The sequence below is a fragment of the Triturus cristatus genome, chromosome 11 (genome assembly GCF_964204655.1).
Source record: "Triturus cristatus chromosome 11, aTriCri1.1, whole genome shotgun sequence".
Classification (NCBI taxonomy): domain Eukaryota; kingdom Metazoa; phylum Chordata; class Amphibia; order Caudata; family Salamandridae; genus Triturus; species Triturus cristatus.
In genome coordinates this window covers 235,498,077-235,518,235 of record NC_140594.1, presented here as the reverse complement: position 1 = coordinate 235,518,235, position 20,159 = coordinate 235,498,077, and the positions used below count along the sequence as shown (strand labels likewise).

The following is a 20,159-nucleotide window of genomic DNA, read 5'->3' as shown; positions in this document are numbered from 1 at the left end:
ACTTTAAGGTTGTTCTCATCAACACAATGGTGGAGCCATGTGTTCCACTAGCCTTCAGGGTGGAGTCACCCATTAGCTATACCTAGTCCAGAACAATCTTTAGTTCTACCTGTACTTCAGCCTGACAGGCGGACATAGGTGGAAAGGTAATGTACCCTGGAGAACGTTCAGTGAAGCGTCACACATTTACCCATTAAATTACCAAAAACCTAAATGTGATTGGTGGTTTTTAAATTTGCAGATGAAGCAATGGAAAATATACTAAACTTGGTACCCGTGCGTACTTTTCTACAAAGAACTCACATCGTTGCATTGTTGTCATGGGCATCTGAAAGACATGATGGGAAATATGTCGTGTCAATGTTTTGTCTGGATGTTGTACTTAGTATTTGACCAAAAAAGAGCCTGACATTGGTGGGGCCCAGCTGATCCAAAACAAACACTGCTGATTTGACACGAGGCCTCCACGTGTAGGTCAATCTGCACCAGTACTGTCTCTTTAACAATCTTATTAATTTTCCACTGATAGAACAAATCTTATTCTTCTTTCTAATTTGTGAAAACGTTTCAAGCAGCTGTCCTGAGAGCTCTTAACTCACAGGAAGTGCAGCCCACTTCAATCCAAAGGGTTGCCCTATCCGTTTAAGCACATTTGGCCCGATTTACAGTCAAATTCAGAAGTCTACACTTGCAAGTTTACTTCCTCGCAACTAGTGTAGATTTTCAATAGCTAGGAATTCACAAAGATTTTACTGAGTACTCCCAGAAACCTACAATAGTTGCATATTTCCATGATGACGCCTGCAAAACCACTGAAAATTCCTATTTGCATTCATGGAAAAGGCTTTTTGCATTTGCACTTGTATGCAGGGCCGGACTGGGAACGAAAACCGGCCCTGGCAAAGTGCTCGGCCGGCCTCCCGGGGCTTGGAGGTGCCGCCGAGCTCTTTGCGAGGGCCGGTTTTCGGCCGATTTTTTACAGGGTCGATTTTGCAGCTATGCTGCAAAAACGGCCCTGTAACAAAAACGGCCCCCAGGGGCCCAAAACCGGTCCCCACCCGTGCGGCGCACCGGGGGATTGCCCGGTGCCCGCTACGGCCAGTCCGGCCCTGCTTGTATGTAGAGTAGCTTTGGCATCTAATAAAGTCTATGCACATGTTGTATTGTGTATTTTGTTTACAAATCAGGAAAAATAGCTTTGCTCATGTTGAAACAACTTTACCTAGATCCCACCGATGATACGGCTGTTAGGGTCAAACATCGAACAGAAGTACACCTTTCTTTGACAGGAGTAAATATCTGAACGTTCCTAGGATTGAAATACGTCAGAGGCAAGTGGTTAAATACCACATGTATGGGCTTTTGTGGATGTTCCCAAACTTTCTATGCCTCCCATCCTCAATATCCGCTATCCTCAGGAGCAAAATTGACACAAGCATCACATTACTTCCCTTTGCCGCAATATAATGCAAATGTCTTGAGTGCAAATATCAGTTCTGTAAATGCCACACCTGGATTCGCTTTCATAAAACAAGTCATTTCTGCAAATAAGTAACACTTACTGAGACAAATGTCTTTGAAAATCGTCCCACCAAGTTTGAGCAAGAGCACACAGCTAGAGAGCTCAAGCTGAGGCTATAATAAGGGCACTACCAGCAAAGAAAGCAAATAGGACCAGTAGAAAATTGTCTGGAAAAACGTGCAGCAGAAGTATTGGCATCTTAAGCAGTGTTAGCATATATGCAGGTATGCATGTTTTTTTTTTCCTGAGGACTAGGCAAGAGCACATTTTCTTGGAGTAAATCTTAACCCTCCGACCTTATAGGTGATTCAAATTAATGGAAATCTGACAATCTTTTCCTAGGTTTATTCACTGGTCATAGATGAGGGCAATACAATGTTTAAAAATTATGTAATCCCTGCCTAATTTTTACATTCATATGTATGCATAAATATGTGTGTAAATGATAAGACAACATCGTACCCCCAATGATATTCTAGAAGTTAGCGGGTAATACGGTTCTTGCTGCTTGCAGTAATTAAATTGTATTAAAACATTAAAATGATGAGCACTCCATTGTACAAAATGGAGTGCTCCATTTTAATGTTTTTTTTAATATTCACAGCTGCTGCTGTGAACAAAGGCCTCTCAGAGCCCAAGGGGATTTATTTCCCCTTGGGCTCGGAGAGGCCTTTGTTTTATGTGTTAGAACATCCTGACCACTAGTGGCAGAATGTTCTAATAGCCCTCTGTAGTTGGCTATACCGGCCATTACATTCTAGCTGCCTTGTTAAAAGCCTGAGCCGACGCTGGAGCAGGCCTTTAATCCCCTTTGTTGGAGGCCACAAGACAAAACTACAGGCAAAACAGACCCCTCAGCCTTCAGTCTTGTCCTAGCTGAGTCATGTCCATCTCTCTCCAATGACCTGACTGCAACCCTTGACAGTTTTACCAACTTAATTTCCCAGGCGGTGGAGAAATGTTCCCATGACACTCATAGTGGGCGTACAAGGGAGTCCCCTTCCAAACCATGGTTCTCACCTGCTCCTAAACCCAGAAACATCTGTGCAAAAAACTAGAACAGAAGTGGAGACAGGAGTACTGCCCGATTGCTAACACGGCCCTTAGAAAGGCTCAAAAAGCCTATTATGCATTGATCATGCAAGCTAAAAGCCTTCACTATGCAGAACACATTGCCCTCTCCAGGAACAATGCTAGAGAAAATATTTTAAATCGTTCAAAGTTTCCTCTCCCCTAAAACAGAGGCTATGATTCATCCCGCCTCATCTGCCTGGTGCGAAGAACTCTCAAATTTTTTCATTGACAAAATTAAAGCTATCCAAACTCATTTTGATGCCGGCAAAAGGCTTTCAGCTTTGAACGCGCCCCTTAATCAGCAGTCCCTGGCTTCGCCATCAACTTTGGTCACCTTTACAGCCATTGCTCAGCAGGACTCTTTGGCGGTCCTCAAGTCTCTTAAATCTGGCTCACCAGCTGATCCCTGCCTAGCTAGATTGCTGTCTCTGGTCGCAGAGACTGTCAATCCAGTGGTTAATCAGCTGATTAACCTTTCTCTTACCACAGCTACTGTGCCTGTAGCTTGGAACCAGGCTAGAATTGTCCAGTTGCTGAAAACACCTACTATAGACCATACCATCTCCTCCAGCTATCGCCCTATGTCCCTCCTTCCTGCTGCGGCAAAAGATTGCGAAAAATTGGTTGACAGGTAATTGTCAGAGTATGTTGAATAACAGGACCTGCTTCACCCGGCTCAATCTGACTTTAGAGCCACTTACAGTACTGAGACGGCTCTGGTGGAAGTTTCTGAATTCATCTAGGAAACGTTGGACTCAGGTGATCGGGCAGCCCTCATCTTGTTAGATCTATCAGCGGCGTTTGACAATGTGCCACACTCGCTGCTGCTGGACCGTCTCTTAGATATTGGCACTTGGAGATGGCTAAAATTGCAACAGACTTGAATTTCCCCTTTTTCTTCCTCTTTTCAGACTGTGACCATGGGAGTGCCTCAAGGGTCTATTTTGAGCCCTCTTCTCTTTAACATCTATGTCACTCCCCTGATACAGCTTGCTGAGGAGCTTGGCACCAAGTTAATCGCTTATGCTGATGATACCCAGCTCCTCTTTACATGGAAGAAAAATGATTCTGACACCATGCTTCCCAAATCCTGTCTGTCAGCGGTTTTTCGATGACTGTTCACTGCTCAGTTAAAATGTAACGAGGAAAAAACTGAGCTCCTCCTTTTTGGGGATTTCGCTCCTCAGTTTTGAAAATCACTCTGGCCAGACGATTCTACTTTGCCGACCTCGGAAGGCCTCCCCACAAAAACCCTGGGACTTTGGTTTGAAGAGAAGTTGAACTTCTCCACTCAGATTGCGAAGCTGACTGACCAATGCTTTGGCATTTTGAAATTCTTTAAAAGGTTCCTTCCTCTTCTTCCTAGGTCAGCTAGGGAAACTGTTATATGTGCACTGGTATCATCGCGGCTGGATTACGCCAATGCTTTATATGTAGGTTTGCCTGGCAACCATCTGAACAAACTGCAGGTGGTTCAGAATGCCGCGGCCAGAACTCTCCTTAATGTCCTTATAAAGACCAGTGTGAGACAACACTTGCGGGATCTCCACTGGTTGCCATTATTACTGGAGAGGATTATGTTTCAATCCCTGGTCCTGGCACATTCAACTCTCTTTGAACACAGCCATGTTTACCTAAGAAAACGCTTCAGGTTCTATATTCCTACCAGGCAGCTGCACTCTGCGACGCAGCTTCTCGCCTATGCCCCTAGGTTTCGCCTTAAGAGAATGGGTGGGAGATCTCCTGCCGTCAGAGCATCATCGACCTGGAACCTTCTCTCTCTGAATCTATGCAGCATTCAGGATTCCAAACTTTTCAGGAAAAGGCTCAAAACATTCCTATTCATCTAGCCGCCTCCTCTTTCCTACCTCCAGGCTCGCGCCGGTACACTCTTTGAGTAGCTGCGCGCATTACGAATCCCAAATACAATGGCCGGTATAGCCTGCTATTTAATTTCTTCTTTCCCATACTTGACAATTTACAAATGAAAGATTCTCTGTGAGGAGGGGGCAGGCCCTTGGAGGGGTGGGACCTCATTCCTATAGCTGCTAAAAAGGCACTTAAGTTTCAAGTTTATTTATGTTACAGAACTCTGAAGAGGGCCAACGTTTTATTCAAATACAAGACAAATTCTTAACACATTCAAATACCTAAAAGTGCTTTATGAAACAGTACATACTTGAACTAAAAAGTTTACAATCAATACAAATTTAGAAAACATTTAAAAAAAGTAAAAAACATATTTCATTGGGGGACTATAAAGTGCTTGATGCATTTCCAAGGAAGTTTTTGTGGACAACTGAAGGCAAATTGGCTTCAGCCAACGTTGCCGTTGTAATCGAAGGGCCTGACAGACAAATAGGAAGTATTTCAATTCTTGCATCCTGTTCAGGTTACATTCAGCAGCGATTCCATAGCCTTTTGCCATAAGGGGGAGTGCCTAATAGCAACATAATCCAGAAATGCCTCACTCCATGTGGTAAGTTCCATTTTATATAAGGTTAGGATATGCTCAGTACAATTGAATAATTATTATTTTGAAATCACTTTTTTTTAAAGCACACCAGCCTATCCAGGGGGATACTTGATGCCTGCGTGGCCTGTTATAAACTAGCTTTTAGTTGCAACACAGGCAATGTGAAAACTGGGTTTAAATCTAGTCGGAGCTGATTTACAGCATACAGAAACTTCCTGTAGACTAGTGACTTTTCCTTTTTTTTAACCAGAATTTATTTTTTCGCACAAAACCTTAAAGTATCTTCACCACATCTCTCCAGGCAAGACACCCAGCAAACCACCCCCACCAAGCCCTGAGTAAAACCACTTTTTAGACCCATTTCCAGCCTTAACACCACTGAAACTGTGAAGTTACGCGAAGTAATGTTTCTTAATACTCTCCCATCTGTCCTTCTTACTTCGGGCTTAACCAAGGTAGGGTGAAAGATATATCTTAATGATCGAGTAGGACTTTCAACAGAAGGGGCTATTTGAGAAGCCCCATTTAGCTATGTCAATAGTTTCCAACGCATAGAGTAGCAAGGTGGGGAGTTTTGCACTGTAGACCTCTAGAAAATAGGTAAAGAGTATTCTTCCTTCGCCCTGTGAATTGCATACAGCTCCTTAGCCTGAGACTGTGCTTTGCTTGTATTATTCTCAACATGAGCCTTATTTATTTATTTATTTATTTATATTTGCGATTTTTACAGCGCGCAAATACCCAAAGGTGTCTCGGCGCTTTGATGATCAAACTGAACAAGTGAGGCAGAATTATGAAAACAGCCACGTTTTGAGCTGTTTTCTAAAGCTAAGCAGTGTAGGGCATGTCTTGATCCTGAGGGGGAGTGAGTTCCACAGTTTGGCAGTAGCAACTGTGAAGCTTCTGTCACCCCAAGTGACCTTTTTAGTGCGTGGAACATTGAGGAGGTGAGCTGATAAAGAACGAAGTGTTCTAGGTGTTTCTAAAGGTCTAAAAGCGTGTTTCTGGAACAGAGGACCAGAGTTGTTGATGGCCTTGTATGCTATGCAGAGGGCCTTTAACTTAATACGGCACCTCACAGGGAGTCAGTGGAGTTTGCGAATGGAGTGAGAAATGGAATTATGTTTAGGGATGTTAAGCAGAAGCCTGGCTGCGGCATTCTGTACCAACTGAAGTTTTTTGAGCACCTTTTCCTGGGCGTTGAGGAGTAAGGAATTACAATAATCAGTTTTTGAAAGTACTAGGGAAGTAATTAGGGTCTTTGCAGCTGAGATTGGGATGTAGGGTAGGAGCTTTTTAATTTTCCTCAGGGTGAAGAAGGAAGCTGAGACAACATTATTGACATGATGGTTAAAAAGAAGCCGATCGTCAAAGATGACTCCAAGATTTCTCAGTTTAGTGACAGGTGTAGGAAGAGTCCCCAGATCATTTGGCCACCACTGAGGGGACCAACAGGGCTCAAGTTTACCAAAGGTCATGATCTCAGTCTTGCTGGAATTCAATTTGAGACAGTTGGCTGCCATCCAGGAACTGATGGCCAACATTCCCTCTTGGAAGTTGGCAGCCACCCTGTCTCCGTCCTGGTGTATTGAAAGGACTAACTGAGTGTCATCAGCATAGGTAGTAAGGCTGATGCCATGTTATTGCTCAGGTTACTGCACATTATGTTCCCCAAGAAGGTGTAAGACTTTACTACTTCTATCTTTTGGGACCACAGAAACCTAGAGAAATTGACGTGTTTGGCATTCTTCTTGCCAATTACAGCACATTATTTTACTTTTAGAGATGTTAATCTTCAGGTGATGAGCAGCAGAAAATTGTTGCAAGGCCTCCAGTTGATTTGGGGGTAAGGCCAAAGATTACTATGTAGTACGCATAGAGCAAGCAACCACTGCTCTTTCACCAATAGACGGGGCAATACCTTTACTCCGAGACCAGGAGGGGGGAACACTTCTGTTCTCAAGCAATTTTTAAAAACAGGGAACAAAATACTACTCCAAGTCATACTTCCTTTTTTAATATGGATATTGGGAACTCGTCTGGACCCATTGCAGCAGATGCATGCATTCCTCATACGGCCAGCTCGATATCTTTCAAAAAAGGAGAAATAAGAGTAGAGGAACTAACGTCCGGATTAGGAAAGCTATCCACCTCTCCATTTGCCACATTAAGATTAGAAATTGATTGAATCCAGCTATCCTCCTCTATTGCTGAGGGGAAGGATCTAGCTCTTGACCCACACCCATCTGCAACTAAGGTCCAGAAGGATCTCGTCTGGCTCTTAACTGCAGCCTCTCATAGTGCAACCCACTCGCCTCATTTTTTAGGTAGGTCTTTATCTGGCTCCTTACGCCTCTTTAATAGGGAAACCCTGGCATTCCTCTCAGACGTGTACTGCATGTTTTGCTTTCTAACTAGAGCGTTTATTTCTCTATTTGGTAAGAGAATTGGAAGGGGGTAGGTTTAAAACTACCCTTGGATGTTTTACATTTAGTACTTGCCACAATCTGCTTCATAAATATGTTGAAACTCTCCAGCACATCATCCACCCTGGCACCTAGGTTATTAAGGGATGATTGTAATGTACTCTTTAGGCCTGAGATTATTATGTAGTCACACTGAGTTCTCTCTGTTTTTTTATTGAATTTAGAGGAGACCCTATCAAACCTCCACAAGCAAATAGGGAATATATTTAATCCAAAAGAGAAGACCAGGAAACAATGAGCACTAAGGTGGTATCAATTACTTTTAGGTCAGCCAACAAATAAAATGAGGAGCAGTTAACCAGCACATAGTCTAAAATGCCCCCCTAGTCTAAGACTTCCCTCTCTTATTTGTTCTCATTTTTGTCGGGAAAGCGATACGAGGGTTTTGACATCACCTAATTGTGCAGAGTAAGATTGGAGATTTTACAATTGAAATCACCTTCTAATGTACATGGAGGGCCTGCTCTTTGTCTAACGTATTTTTAATGATCATATGAAGTGGATCATATGGTGTGTCCAGTGGAACATAGGCGTTTACCAACGTAATTCCCCACCAGAATGAAACAGGGTCACCAACAGAAAAAGGTCAGAGTGGTTTAATGACACTCATACTTCCACTTAAGCCTGTTGGTAAGGAGAATTGCTACCCCACCCCTTTTGTGTGACCCCTCCTAGAGGCTTTGCCTTTACAATTGAGCATAAAATAATCATCACAATGTACCTCTCCATCACACCAGTTCCCTTGGAGACAAATCATGTCTGCCTTTAATAAACTCCAGTATAGAAGCTTCTATCTGCTATTCTTTAGACCTGCAGCATTCCAGGAGATGATTTTTAGCTATTACTAATTACGATGCATCAGAGGGCAGCTAGATGAACATACACTATTTAAACGTCTCAGCAACCAGTTCCATTTTTGATCATCATCTTTTACACCTACGCCTTCATCAAGCTTAGATTTCCTAAATGACACGCACCTACAGCTCTTTCCAAGGTGGACTTTCAACCCCGGGGGATCATCAATAGGGGAGAGCATTGAATAAACCACACATCCATCTCATTTCTTTGTAATAAACCCAGCCCATCTCTCTGTCTCTCTCCTCTCATGAACACAGGAAAAACATCAACACCTCTATATTGCAAACAAGCACAATTTTATAATATTATATTCACCACAATTTTCGACTGAAAAGCTACTCTTGATTTAGACGCCCCAGTTAGGACTATTTTGCCAGACTCACACCGGTCATTTTGGAGCATCTCTCCCATGCATCAGTATCTTTAATATTGCTATCCCAGTATCATGGATAGCGTCAGACCCCCCTACAATATATCCAATAGGGTTAGTATAGATGATAAGACTCTCTGCAAACAAAGCAACGAAGTAGAGACCTTTACTTCCATGTTCGCAGGTTTGTACGACTGTTTATCAAACATCTCCAGATCTGGGGTTGGTGATAATTGGTAAATTGACAATGTGTGATTCAAAGGTGTACTGCTAAAAAGATGAAGGCCAGGAGGCATTGTTAGGGAAGGTGTACCCGTCATGTGGGGTAGAAAGTCCATAACTTGTGACCCACAGTTCCTACCAAGGACTGGGTCAATATCTGAAAGTGAGAAATCCTCGTACAATATGCAGGAAACATTTCTTTGAGGTAAACCCTCACTGGTCATTGCTGTCAAGTTGTACTCCACATCGAAATTTACTATTGGACTAACCACAACTGTGATCAATGAGGAAGATTGTTTAGGCGAAGGAATAAGATCGTCACTTGGTATGCCAGAACCTTTACTTTGAGAATAATCCTCGTGTCACTTTACTATTGGCATATCCTCAGCACCACATGACACTGCTGGCATATTTTGTGTCTTCGCCTTCAAGATGGTAAAGACTGTTTTGCAGAAATGGATTGACCATGATGGCCTGCACTTTTTATATTATATGATTTGATCATTTAATTGTAACGTTTGTGATATTATTTTTCTTTTGAGTCGCATAACAAATTATTGAAGTCAATTGACTGTATTATGACACAAAGACCAGAATCTAGGAGAATAATTTAATAATTCTGCTCATTTAGATAAAGAAATACATTTTTGAAAATCAGGGGCAAAGTGAGTAAATACTGTTATTAATAGGCCTGGACGGTAAATTTCGTCCTGCTCGCAGAATTTGTTGAATTTGGTTAATTTCGCATTCCACGGAGAACGCGGAATTGCCCAAAAGTCTGTGTTCCACGGCTTCGTGGACTTTTTTGCTTGTTCACGTTCTCAAAATGCGTGTTCGCAAGATATTTACCCCCGAGCACGCAAACAGTGATCGCAAACAGGAAAAAAGCATTGCGAACAAGCAGTTCCATGTGTTCGCAGAATTTCTGCATGTTCGCAGAGATTTTTTGCCGTTTTGCGAAGCATTACGTAGCGCGACTACGCAAATTCCCCCCATCCCTAGCTATTAATAGAAAACTAAATCAGTGGTCCAATGTACGATAATAAGTGTGTTGCTCCTGGTTCAACATGTTTCAGAATACTAGAATTTAGAAATTAAGAAGGCAATACTCAAGAAAGAAGAAATTTGCATTTAGTCATAAACGAAACTCACTCAAATTTCATCAAAATTCACATAGCATCTAAGTACTTAAATCCTTAAAAACATCGACATTTTAAGCTGATTTAATACAATGAATGACACAAGGATAATAGTGACAATTTAATTCAGAAATTCTGTTTCACAAGATGAAATCATATTTTCCATTATCATGTGCACAAATATGAAAACCCACCTATTCTGAACAGGCGTAATGCATCAAGTAGCTGTGCTCCAAACAGTTGTACTCTCAGTGATGGAACATCAATTGCAGCCTTCAATGTCTCTACTTCTGCTCCAGGTCTGCAAGGATGTGAAATGTTCCATTCATAACCTTCTGCCCCAGATCTTGGGACAATACAATGGACAAAATGGATTTGGGATCGCTTTATCAAATTTTTCAGTGCATCCTGGAATGGAAAAAAGAGTTTTAAGAAGTTGAAGACTCTGAATGGCATTACTCTACTACAAGATTGAAAATTTGTAGTGGTGAAGTGTTAACTTAAACTAATAAAAAGCACAGACTAAATGATGTTTGAAACCCAGTTGGTAGCAGATGTTTCAACCTCAATATCCTTTACTTGATTACTCAAAAGATATCTAATTTGTGGTTTGCAAATTGTTTTCCTGCCTACCTCACATACCTTTGAATTCTCTGAGCTAAGCCTCAGTTTTTGGGGATCCATGAATACTAAAACCTTGGACAGGCAAAGTTCAGTGATAAGATATCCAGTCTGAATTTGAATCATAACATTTCTAAATTATTTAATTTTAATCAAGCTATCACCGACATCTCATCTACATTTATCGAAACAGAGAACACAAAAGGTACCCTGTAAGCCTAGAAAACTAAGGCAAGAGAGGACGTCCCAGACCTACAAGCTGGAATTAACTCATAAGAACGGTGGGTTGCAATCAAAGAGGAATTTCCCCCAAGTTTCAAAAAGCACTTTCAATCTATGCTACACTGTACCTGCAAATCATATAGGTAATTCATTAGTGACGTACTAGGTCTAATGATATCATTTGTTTGATGGTTTTTCTGACTGTTCAAATGAAGTAGTTACACTCATGTAACCTTAACTAAAACTCGCACCAAATCACATTTTGATCCACAAAAAAGATAGAACAAGCTTCCCGTACATCCAAATATCCATGATGCCATTACCATTCAGGTAAGATATGGTTCTGTAATGTACAAAAGCAACTGCAAGAGTACGATACTAAAATCTAGTTTGAAGTCCTGAAATGTCAACCTGATAATTCAGTGCCACCAGGAGGATATTGATATTAGGGAAAGTGCTTATTTATGATAACAGCTGACACTGTACAAGAAACAGAACAAAGGCAAACATATTTAGGACAAGCAAAGACTGTTAGCTGGAAGGTCTGGAAGTCAACAAGGCATCATATGTGCCATTTGGGCTGAGAAGGAACAGACAATCCATAGGTCAGGTCAATAGAGTTCATGGGAATATAGCAAATATAATTTGAACAGCTAGCAAATGAATGCTGAGTAACAAGATATGTGAATTCAAAATTCTTATTTATCATGTATAGATATCAGATGGAGACTTATTTGTGTGTCACTTGGTCAGGTACCGCTGATATTTGCTTCTGTTCTGTTGTATTCCACTTTTCCTTTAATAGTCTGGGACAGCACTCCAGTATTACAGAGAATGTGGAGTAGGGATGGGCCATTGTTAGCTTGTTGTAGGTGGCTGCAGAAAGTCTAGAGGTTGTCTCTGTGTGTATCACAGGACTGGCATCTTGGAACAGTAGGGGTGCCGGCGGTGGTGTGGTGCTGCTCACCATGGCCTACATTTATAAGCCTGCTGGAATTTCCTTATAAGTTACTGGGGAGTGGTTAGGAAAGAACTCTACTCCACGTACCTTCATTTGTTTGGCTCAAGAGTGTGTCAGGTTGCATTGGTACTGGCTCTAATCCATAATGGCTGCCTCCTCATGTATCCCACTAAGTCACCACATATACCTCATCGCTTCCTTTCATCTTGGACACAAAGGTTTTTCCTGTTCTGGTAAAGTTATTTAAGGTGCTGCAAACTTTGTCTTTATTTCCACAGCAAGTCTGTGTACTGTTTCCCAGTGTGCTCTTCATCCCTTTAGTCAGTCTTATTGGCACTGTGATCTTTTCCCATTTTTTATTCCCTTCGTAGGATCTGTATTACTTCCAGGATTCCTTCTGGATAACTCACAGCCACCTCTTGCATTCTCCTGGTAATTACTGTTGCCTCTACCCATGTCTTGTCTTGCAAGTCTTTGATCTGGATTGGCATTCCTTTTCAGCTACATACTTTGGCTTTAGTTATATGCACACCCCTGGTTGAAGGTTTTTTACGCATTCCCACTTTGTCCCTATGGTCAAAGAATTCTCACTCATCCTCCTTAATTCCTCATGCTATTTATTTTAGGATGTACATTTCAGCAATTAGCAAATTGTGATCGTCACCACCACAAAAAAGTCTATTTGCTCCGAGCCACTCAGATTCCCTAGATTATTGAATCCTTTGAGGATCTTTACATCCTACATTGTGCAAAATTAAAAAATATACCCTCGATCAATGAGGTATGGACATTTTGGATCATCAAATTTTCTGTGGACTCAGACATATGCATAGTCCACACATATTGGACTACTTTTGAAACCAAACTTGCTGCTGCAAGTTTGTGTTCTATTCATCCTTTCATAAAGATATGTGATAATCAGGATGAACACAAATATTGCTGCACAAAAGCTAGATGTAAAATGGGCTGAAAAGTGAGAGAGAGCATCTTACACTTCAAAAACTAGACAGAGATAGCACCAGCTGAATATCAGGCAAATGCCCATAACTTCAAAAGCAGTTATTTTATTGCAAGGATCACTAATGCTCCTAGTTTGTCTAAGGAGTATTTTAATGGGGTTGGTAAGCTATCTTCATCAATTTCAAATAAATTATTGGCATGCTGTTATTAAACTGGCTGCTCATTTTTTGACTAAAATTAGCAATCTAAGAAAAGATGGAGCCAACAATGCCATAAAATGTTTTAATGAATGGAACATGCCCTAACAGGTTTACGTTTGTGTAAGAAAGTAAATTATTACTTGGGGTAGATCATAGTCTACCACAAGTAATACTCCACCACAAGAAATAAAGTCACCAATATGGCAGGTCCCCGCAAAGGTTTCAATAATTTCAGCCTTACCTAAACCCCTGGTTGCTATGGCACAGAGCAGAAAGGCTTACGTTAGAGACAATTTGCAAAACATTTTGAATTCAAAAACATTTAAGAAGTCAACAACACAACACAGTAAAAATACCATTCCAATTTATAATAATAGAGAAAATTGCCATAAACAATGTGACACCAATACAACAAAAATACAATATGGGGAAAGCACCAATCAGAAGTCACTGTCCCACTTTCTGCTTTCCCTGCCACACTAGTGGATTGCATGATGCTGTCTTCCACAGATAACATTTAATATTTCATGCCATGGGTGCAGTTTCTACAGTTTACACCATAAACTATGGACTTTGTGGAGAGTTAAGAATGACAATCAAGAATTCTCCCCTACATGCTTTGGGGTGAATTACATACAGTTGACACTGGACAACGGTTTCCCAGTGTGAGGAGTCAAAACACCAGCAATAAAATTCAGCAACATTTGGGGTGTCCATGCAAAAAGGGGCATTACCTCACAGTTTGTATTGTATTTCATACGTTTCTCCTTTGGAGGTCAGTACTATTATCACCTCAGCTAAAGCCTCGGGTCACATAATGACCTGGGCCCCATTAACCTCATTAAGCAAACAGCTAAGTTAATACCTTCTGATCTGGTTTTCTGTTCATTTAGTAATTTACTGAGGGTAAGGGTCCAAACACCTGAAAAGTAACTGTAGTGAAGTAGTTGCTAAAAAAAAGAAAATTGCCCACTGATGATATAAATATTGACCAACCCATCTCGCTCTTGCCGTTCCTGGTTACAAGTTGCTCTGCATTTTTCAGGCCAACTTTAGGTGCATAGAATCAGTGGACGTACATATGATGGTAGACCATGAAGAAGTTATGCTCTTTTTTTTATTGGCCCTCTATGCAGCCATTAACACTTTTGGCTACTCTATTTTATCAGAGTCAAAACTTGTGGCTTTCAAGACCACAATTAGATGGCTTAAATCTATCCTTCAGGGCCAGAAGCAAATAGTTACCTTCCAGCCAGCTGTATCGGTATCCTCTCCAGTATATTGGGACATTACACATGGTTCCACTCTATCCCCACTGCTTTTTAATCGCTATGTAGCGACTTTAGTATCAGCATTAATGGTTGTAGGGGTACATTTTCACGTGTGTGCTGATGATGATCGATTGTTATTTAAACTCCATCCTACAGTGGCTACTCTGATTTTGTGGCTAGTGCTCTTTTGTTTACAAGATAGTGGATGGCCCATACCTTTCTTATTTTGAAGAGGAATAAAAAAGGTGCTGGTTACCAGAATTCACATAGAGAAATAGTTGTCTTATTTCTGGCCTATTACAATTGGTCCTGCTCGTACCCCTGTAATGATGCTAAAATCCCTGGAGCCTAGCGTCAACTGTCCACCTCATAAGCTGCATTAATCAAGATTGTTTACAGCACCTAGAGCATCTATTATTGTTTAGAAGGTCATTTAGGGCCGAGAAGCTCTGGTTTATAAATAACTTAAATAAATAAATAAATACAAAATTCCCTAGCTGATTAACCTTTTGAAGCCTGCCTAAAATGTTTTTCAAACACATATATCTAAAAAACTACTGAAAGGATTTACACCAAACCACTCAAAGGCCATATTCAAAGTACCATTCTAATTTAATCATATGTTGGTGAAATTGTGTTCAGCAGGTTTTGCTGTAGCTTCCATAGGGCTCAAAGGGAGCAATGCAGAGCTGGGTATTACGCTTCACAAGGCTACGGCGATGAGGAATCATAAGAACAAATGCTCTAAACCCCCTATTTCATTGGGTGGGATTCGTGTACATGATGCAATGTAGGCCACCATAAAATGGGTGGTAACTGGGTAAGACAGCCAAACTCAACTGAGGTGGCAACGGTCTTGGATGAAAAAGAAGCGCTATATGACTGAGGCAAGCTCCAAGGGACTAGACCTTATATATAAGCTACTTCTTTTGAAATATCGTAATATTTTATGTATCACAGGAACCTTTTTGATTCACATTTCCAGTCCTTCAGATCCTGATCTTGTTTGCATTATTTTAGTTGATTAAGATTTGGTAATCAGTTTGCTGTTGTACCTAAAGACTCTTTATCCTGTCGCAGGATCACTCCCACTAACTATGAAACTTTTCTTAAAATGTTCCTGTCGCCATGTGAGTCATTTTCATTTGCTTATTCAATACCTGATCTTTTACTATCTGGGGAATGATGAAAGTTTTCTAGATTATTTTTTACTGTGCGGCAACTGTTCTGATTTTGCACTCTCATAATTTGTGGTCAGTTGATGTAAATTTACAATGGGTCTAAAATGATGATGTCATGGCCCACCAGCTATTTAATTTTCCTTCTCTTTGCAATCATCTGATTGCTAAGTTCAACCATTCTCATAACAACCATCTGTCTTTATGTTTAACTAGCTACTTACAAACAACCTAATATAGTGTCAAGGCTCATTGGAGTTCCACTACCATTTTCCCTTGTTTTTCCAATAATCCGTTCACTAGTGTAAAAAAATACCTACTTTTTGACATGGTTGCCCATTTTTTATGGACTGGCTTTTCTGGCTTTGAGACTCAACCACACAGTCAGTTTGCCTCCCTCTAAATCATATACTGTTCATTGTTTTCATCTGATTATCTTAGTGTATCTATCTTACTGTAGGCAATGGTAGATGGCACAAGAAATGCTCTAGCGACATGGAAGTTAAATGTTATATGGGGCCCGAAGTTTGTATTTAGAGCATCCATACATATAAGAAATGTAGATTACTTCTTGGAGCACCATTTTGCTTTTGCTACAGTTTAACAGCACTGAAGTAACACATAACAAGGAAAAGTGCCTTTGCTATTTAAAGAAACCTATTTTTATTTATTCGCTTAGTCACCCTTAAAGTGGGACTTGTAAGCCTACAGGTGTAAATACTTAGGGGCAGATTCATAAGCCCTGTGCGTCACTTTTGCGCCGCCGTTGCATCACTTTTGTGACGCAGCGGCGGCGCAAAGCCAGCGCCATGCTGCGGCAGATTTACAACGTGACGCATCTAGGGAGATGCGTCACATTGTAAAGCTTGCGCCACATGTGGGCGTACCTTCACAGGGGGGGGCGTTCCGGCACTGGAACGCCTCCGAAAAGTGGCTGAGTGAAATCTACAAGATTACACTCAGTCACTTTTCCGGCCATGTTGCGTCAAATCCCTGCGCCTGCTTGAGGCAGGCGTAAGGATTGACGCAGCATTGTACCGATAGGGCACCCCCGAGCCTTGCTGGAGCTGCGTCGCGCTTGCGACGCAACTCCAGCAATGCGCCGCCCTGCCGCCATCAGATGCGTCACGCATCTGTTTATCCCTGCGCCACGATGCGCTGCATTGTAAATGCGGCGCATCTATTGTGGTGCAAGGGTAAACTTTCGTGACGCATCTTTCCTGGCGCATCCCTTCTGATTTGCAGGGATGCGCCAGGAAACATAAATCTGCCCCTTCATTTATAAAAATGTGGCATACTACGCACTTGGACAACTGTCAAAAGCTGTTTTCACTGTGTCAGTAAAACTGGGTTTTAAAGGAATATGTCTGTCTATAAATAAAGCCCTGTATTTTATATCTAAGTATAGGACTATGCAAGAGCAATTATTCAAATATATATTTAAGCTAGTTTCAAAAACATGATAAAGGGGTGACAATTTATTTTCCTGATGTAATGAAAAAGTAACTTTGGGAAAGTGTATTTTATGCTGCCCTTCTGAAACACACCTCCCACATTAACATGGTTATGCGCTTCCCAATCTCTTTAAATAATTAAGGGATTTCCCTACTTCCCTAAATTTTTCACATAACTTAAAATTTGTCACATTTACCACCTAAATCCATAATCCATCATCTCTGCATGATCTGTAACTTTAAAAAAAATAGTTTCCAGTTTAAACAGTTCAAAAGTTACTAAAACACAGCAACGAAGGCCCTTTACAAAGATGGACTGGTCACCTTTCTGCTGCTTATTGCTATAGTTGGGTGCTAAACTAGTATTTATGAGGTGCAACCAATACTCAGAGAGTATAAACAAGTAGAAATATGAAAATAAGGAAATAATGCGATCACAAAATGTGCCGCATTATGCTGTATAATTTGGCATTTCTTGGTGCACAATTTACTCAACTACCTGCATAATTTGGGCGTCCCCTTCTACATAATTCCAGTGACCCTGAAAGAGACTAAATTAGTATATATCAAATAGATTAGTATAATAATTGACCATACACATAAATATTCACCTAATGCACTACATGCACCCTACCTGAATCAAAACTACTCAATCAATACAAAAAGAGCCTCTAAAGTGCTAAAGGGCGAGATGATTCTAACAGGTAGAACAGGTGTAAGGTATTTTCCCTTACAAATGGGAGTTTGGCCCATACGATGCTAAATGCACTTATTCAATAGACCGCTATCCAATTTAAAATGTGACGTTCAGAAGCAAATCTACATCAATTATGACCACCCATCCTACACACAGATGAATGAGTGGTATCCACTAAAAAAGGTAGGTTTGAGGGGAGGGGTGTCGGGGTTATGCAGATTAATTTTGCATGTAGGTCTGCGTGCAATGTTCCAGGGTGAGCAGACACTCCCTTCAGGGAAAACCCTACTCGAGAACGTCATCCTTTGGAAATGTGTTCTAATACATAAGTCACACACCATGCAAATCAAGCAAAGAACTCACCATTTGAAGTTTTATTTGAGCACACACTGATCTTCTGTTGACAGCTGCAAAGCTACTGGTAAATGTCTTTCTCACACAGCCTATTCTTTGCAAAGCCTGCTGGGAATTTCCTTCTAGACCAGCCACTGAGCGACATATGAGTGGAAATTTTGATCGGGTCAGGAACAAGTTCTTTACATTATCCCTGGCAAAGTATGAAACAAATATATATAATATTAAAGCTTTTTCAGAAATAAGCCTTTTCTGGTCACATTTGTTCTACCTAAGCCATGCATTGTTGATGGATGTACATTTTGAGCAATCAGCCTGATTAATGAGGCAGAGTACATTTTAAGAAAGCACTCCTTACAATTGGGATTCATTGTGAGCTTTAAAGTTAAAGAGTTGTTGATCATCAGATTAATTAGAGAGGCTTATGTGTGATTCAAGGTTAGACCTATAATCCCTTGTTTCTTGAATACATATGGAAGAGTTCCATTGTACATGAGATGCATTGTGATTTAAACTATCGATGATTCCTATACTTTGCACACAATTGATTCCAAAGTGTCTTTTTATACTTTTACTGTATTTTGATTTACAGCACTCTAATCAATAAAAAGGAGCGGGCATATTTTAAATACACCTATGAAGTTGTGGAGATTGTGAAATTGTGGCCTGTGGCGCAGATAATAGCTTTGCCCAATTTTTCCCCGGCTATGCAACGAATAGCTAAATGTTGTCGTGGTTGCCATCCTCAAAACAGACCAGTGCTTCTTCATGTGTTCTAGAGAGGGTGCAGCTTGTAACCAACACTTTCTACTTAACTTAATGTATGTACTGCCCAGAGACATCTCGGGCATCCTGGAACAAGGAATGGTGGATCTTACCCTGCCTTAAGATGCCTTCGATATCAATCAGCTCATGTGGAAAATGGTACACTAAGGCTTCAAGTTCCAGAAGAACACCAGCAGATGCCAGGGAGAGACGCCAAGGCAGTCTGCGGGGTGCTAGTGCAGGGAGGGTACCATGGCATGTCAGGAGAGTGCCCGTGCCTTGCAGAATGGGGGTTGTTGAAGATTTAGTGGGCAGGCAGTGTGAAGCTAGGAGGATAATATTTATGGGGCATTACAGGTGCATATAGCCATTTTTGTCATCCCAGCGATGGAGTGGGAATATCTCAAATTAAGGAATAGGGAACAGGGTGTCAGCGCCAGTCCCAATATTTCCCTGAGCAGCCTTTTTAGGTCTCGCCTGACCCAGCGCATGCGCTGGTCTGGCGAGACTTATTGAGAGGGCTCCAAAAAGTGCTACCAGGCCAGCCTAGAGCTACAGTGCATGTGCGCGGGCGCGCGCGCTGAGCTTGACCACAATTACTTTCACTTTCGCGGCCGCTTTGATGATTGATCACGATCACTTTCATGACCGCTTGGCATAGCCAATAGGTCTCGCTTTTGGGACCTTATAAGTATTTAGTTATGCAACCGTTGCATGGCTAAACACTTATAAGGTCCCAAAGGCGAGACCTATTGGCTATGCCAATGCTTGTTTTTAACTATCATAGATACACACTTTATGTTGCTACCTATATTATACACCACCGCTCTAAAGGAGACCCTATAGTGGGTTTTAAATGCACAGCAACGGTGAGTTCATATGTATGCACCAATGCTGGTGTATTATTATTAATTGTGAATGCAACTTATATCCTGCTGGAAGAATATCCAGAATACCTGCTTTGTATTGAGGAAAAGCTACGCCTGTAAAAGCGAGTTAAAATAGCACTTTATACTGTACATAGACAACTAAGTGATAAATATTGATGTCAAAGGTAGGTCTTTTATCATTTTCAAAGTCAGACCTAAGTGTTATAGTGGAAAGCAATATGCAAACAATTTAATTCTGCTTTTGAAATAATACTGCTTGCAACATATCAGCAAAATAAATATGAACTGACAATTTTACATCCAGGCATGAAGCATTATTTTAATGTCTGACTGACACAACCATAAAAATGTTATACAAAGATAACAAAATATCACAGGCACAACTTCTACATTCATACAGAATAATGCAGCGTAACACAATTTTGTTGTGACTGCCATG

At 41.0% G+C, this 20,159-nt stretch overlaps 1 protein-coding gene across 5 annotated transcripts in view; it reads right to left on the bottom strand.

The window, feature by feature from the left end:
• MYO18B (myosin XVIIIB) overlaps positions 1 to 20,159 on the bottom strand; it is a 1,573,426-nt gene that overhangs the window by 897,935 nt on the left and 655,332 nt on the right. For all 5 annotated transcript variants that reach the window (XM_085634174.1, XM_085634172.1, XM_085634173.1 and 2 more), the window contains 2 exons: positions 18,075 to 18,258; positions 10,342 to 10,555 (listed from right to left, as the gene is read on the bottom strand). In XM_085634174.1, coding sequence (XP_085490300.1) covers positions 10,342 to 10,555; positions 18,075 to 18,258 — 398 coding nt within the window. The remainder of the gene's footprint in view (positions 1 to 10,341; positions 10,556 to 18,074; positions 18,259 to 20,159) is intronic.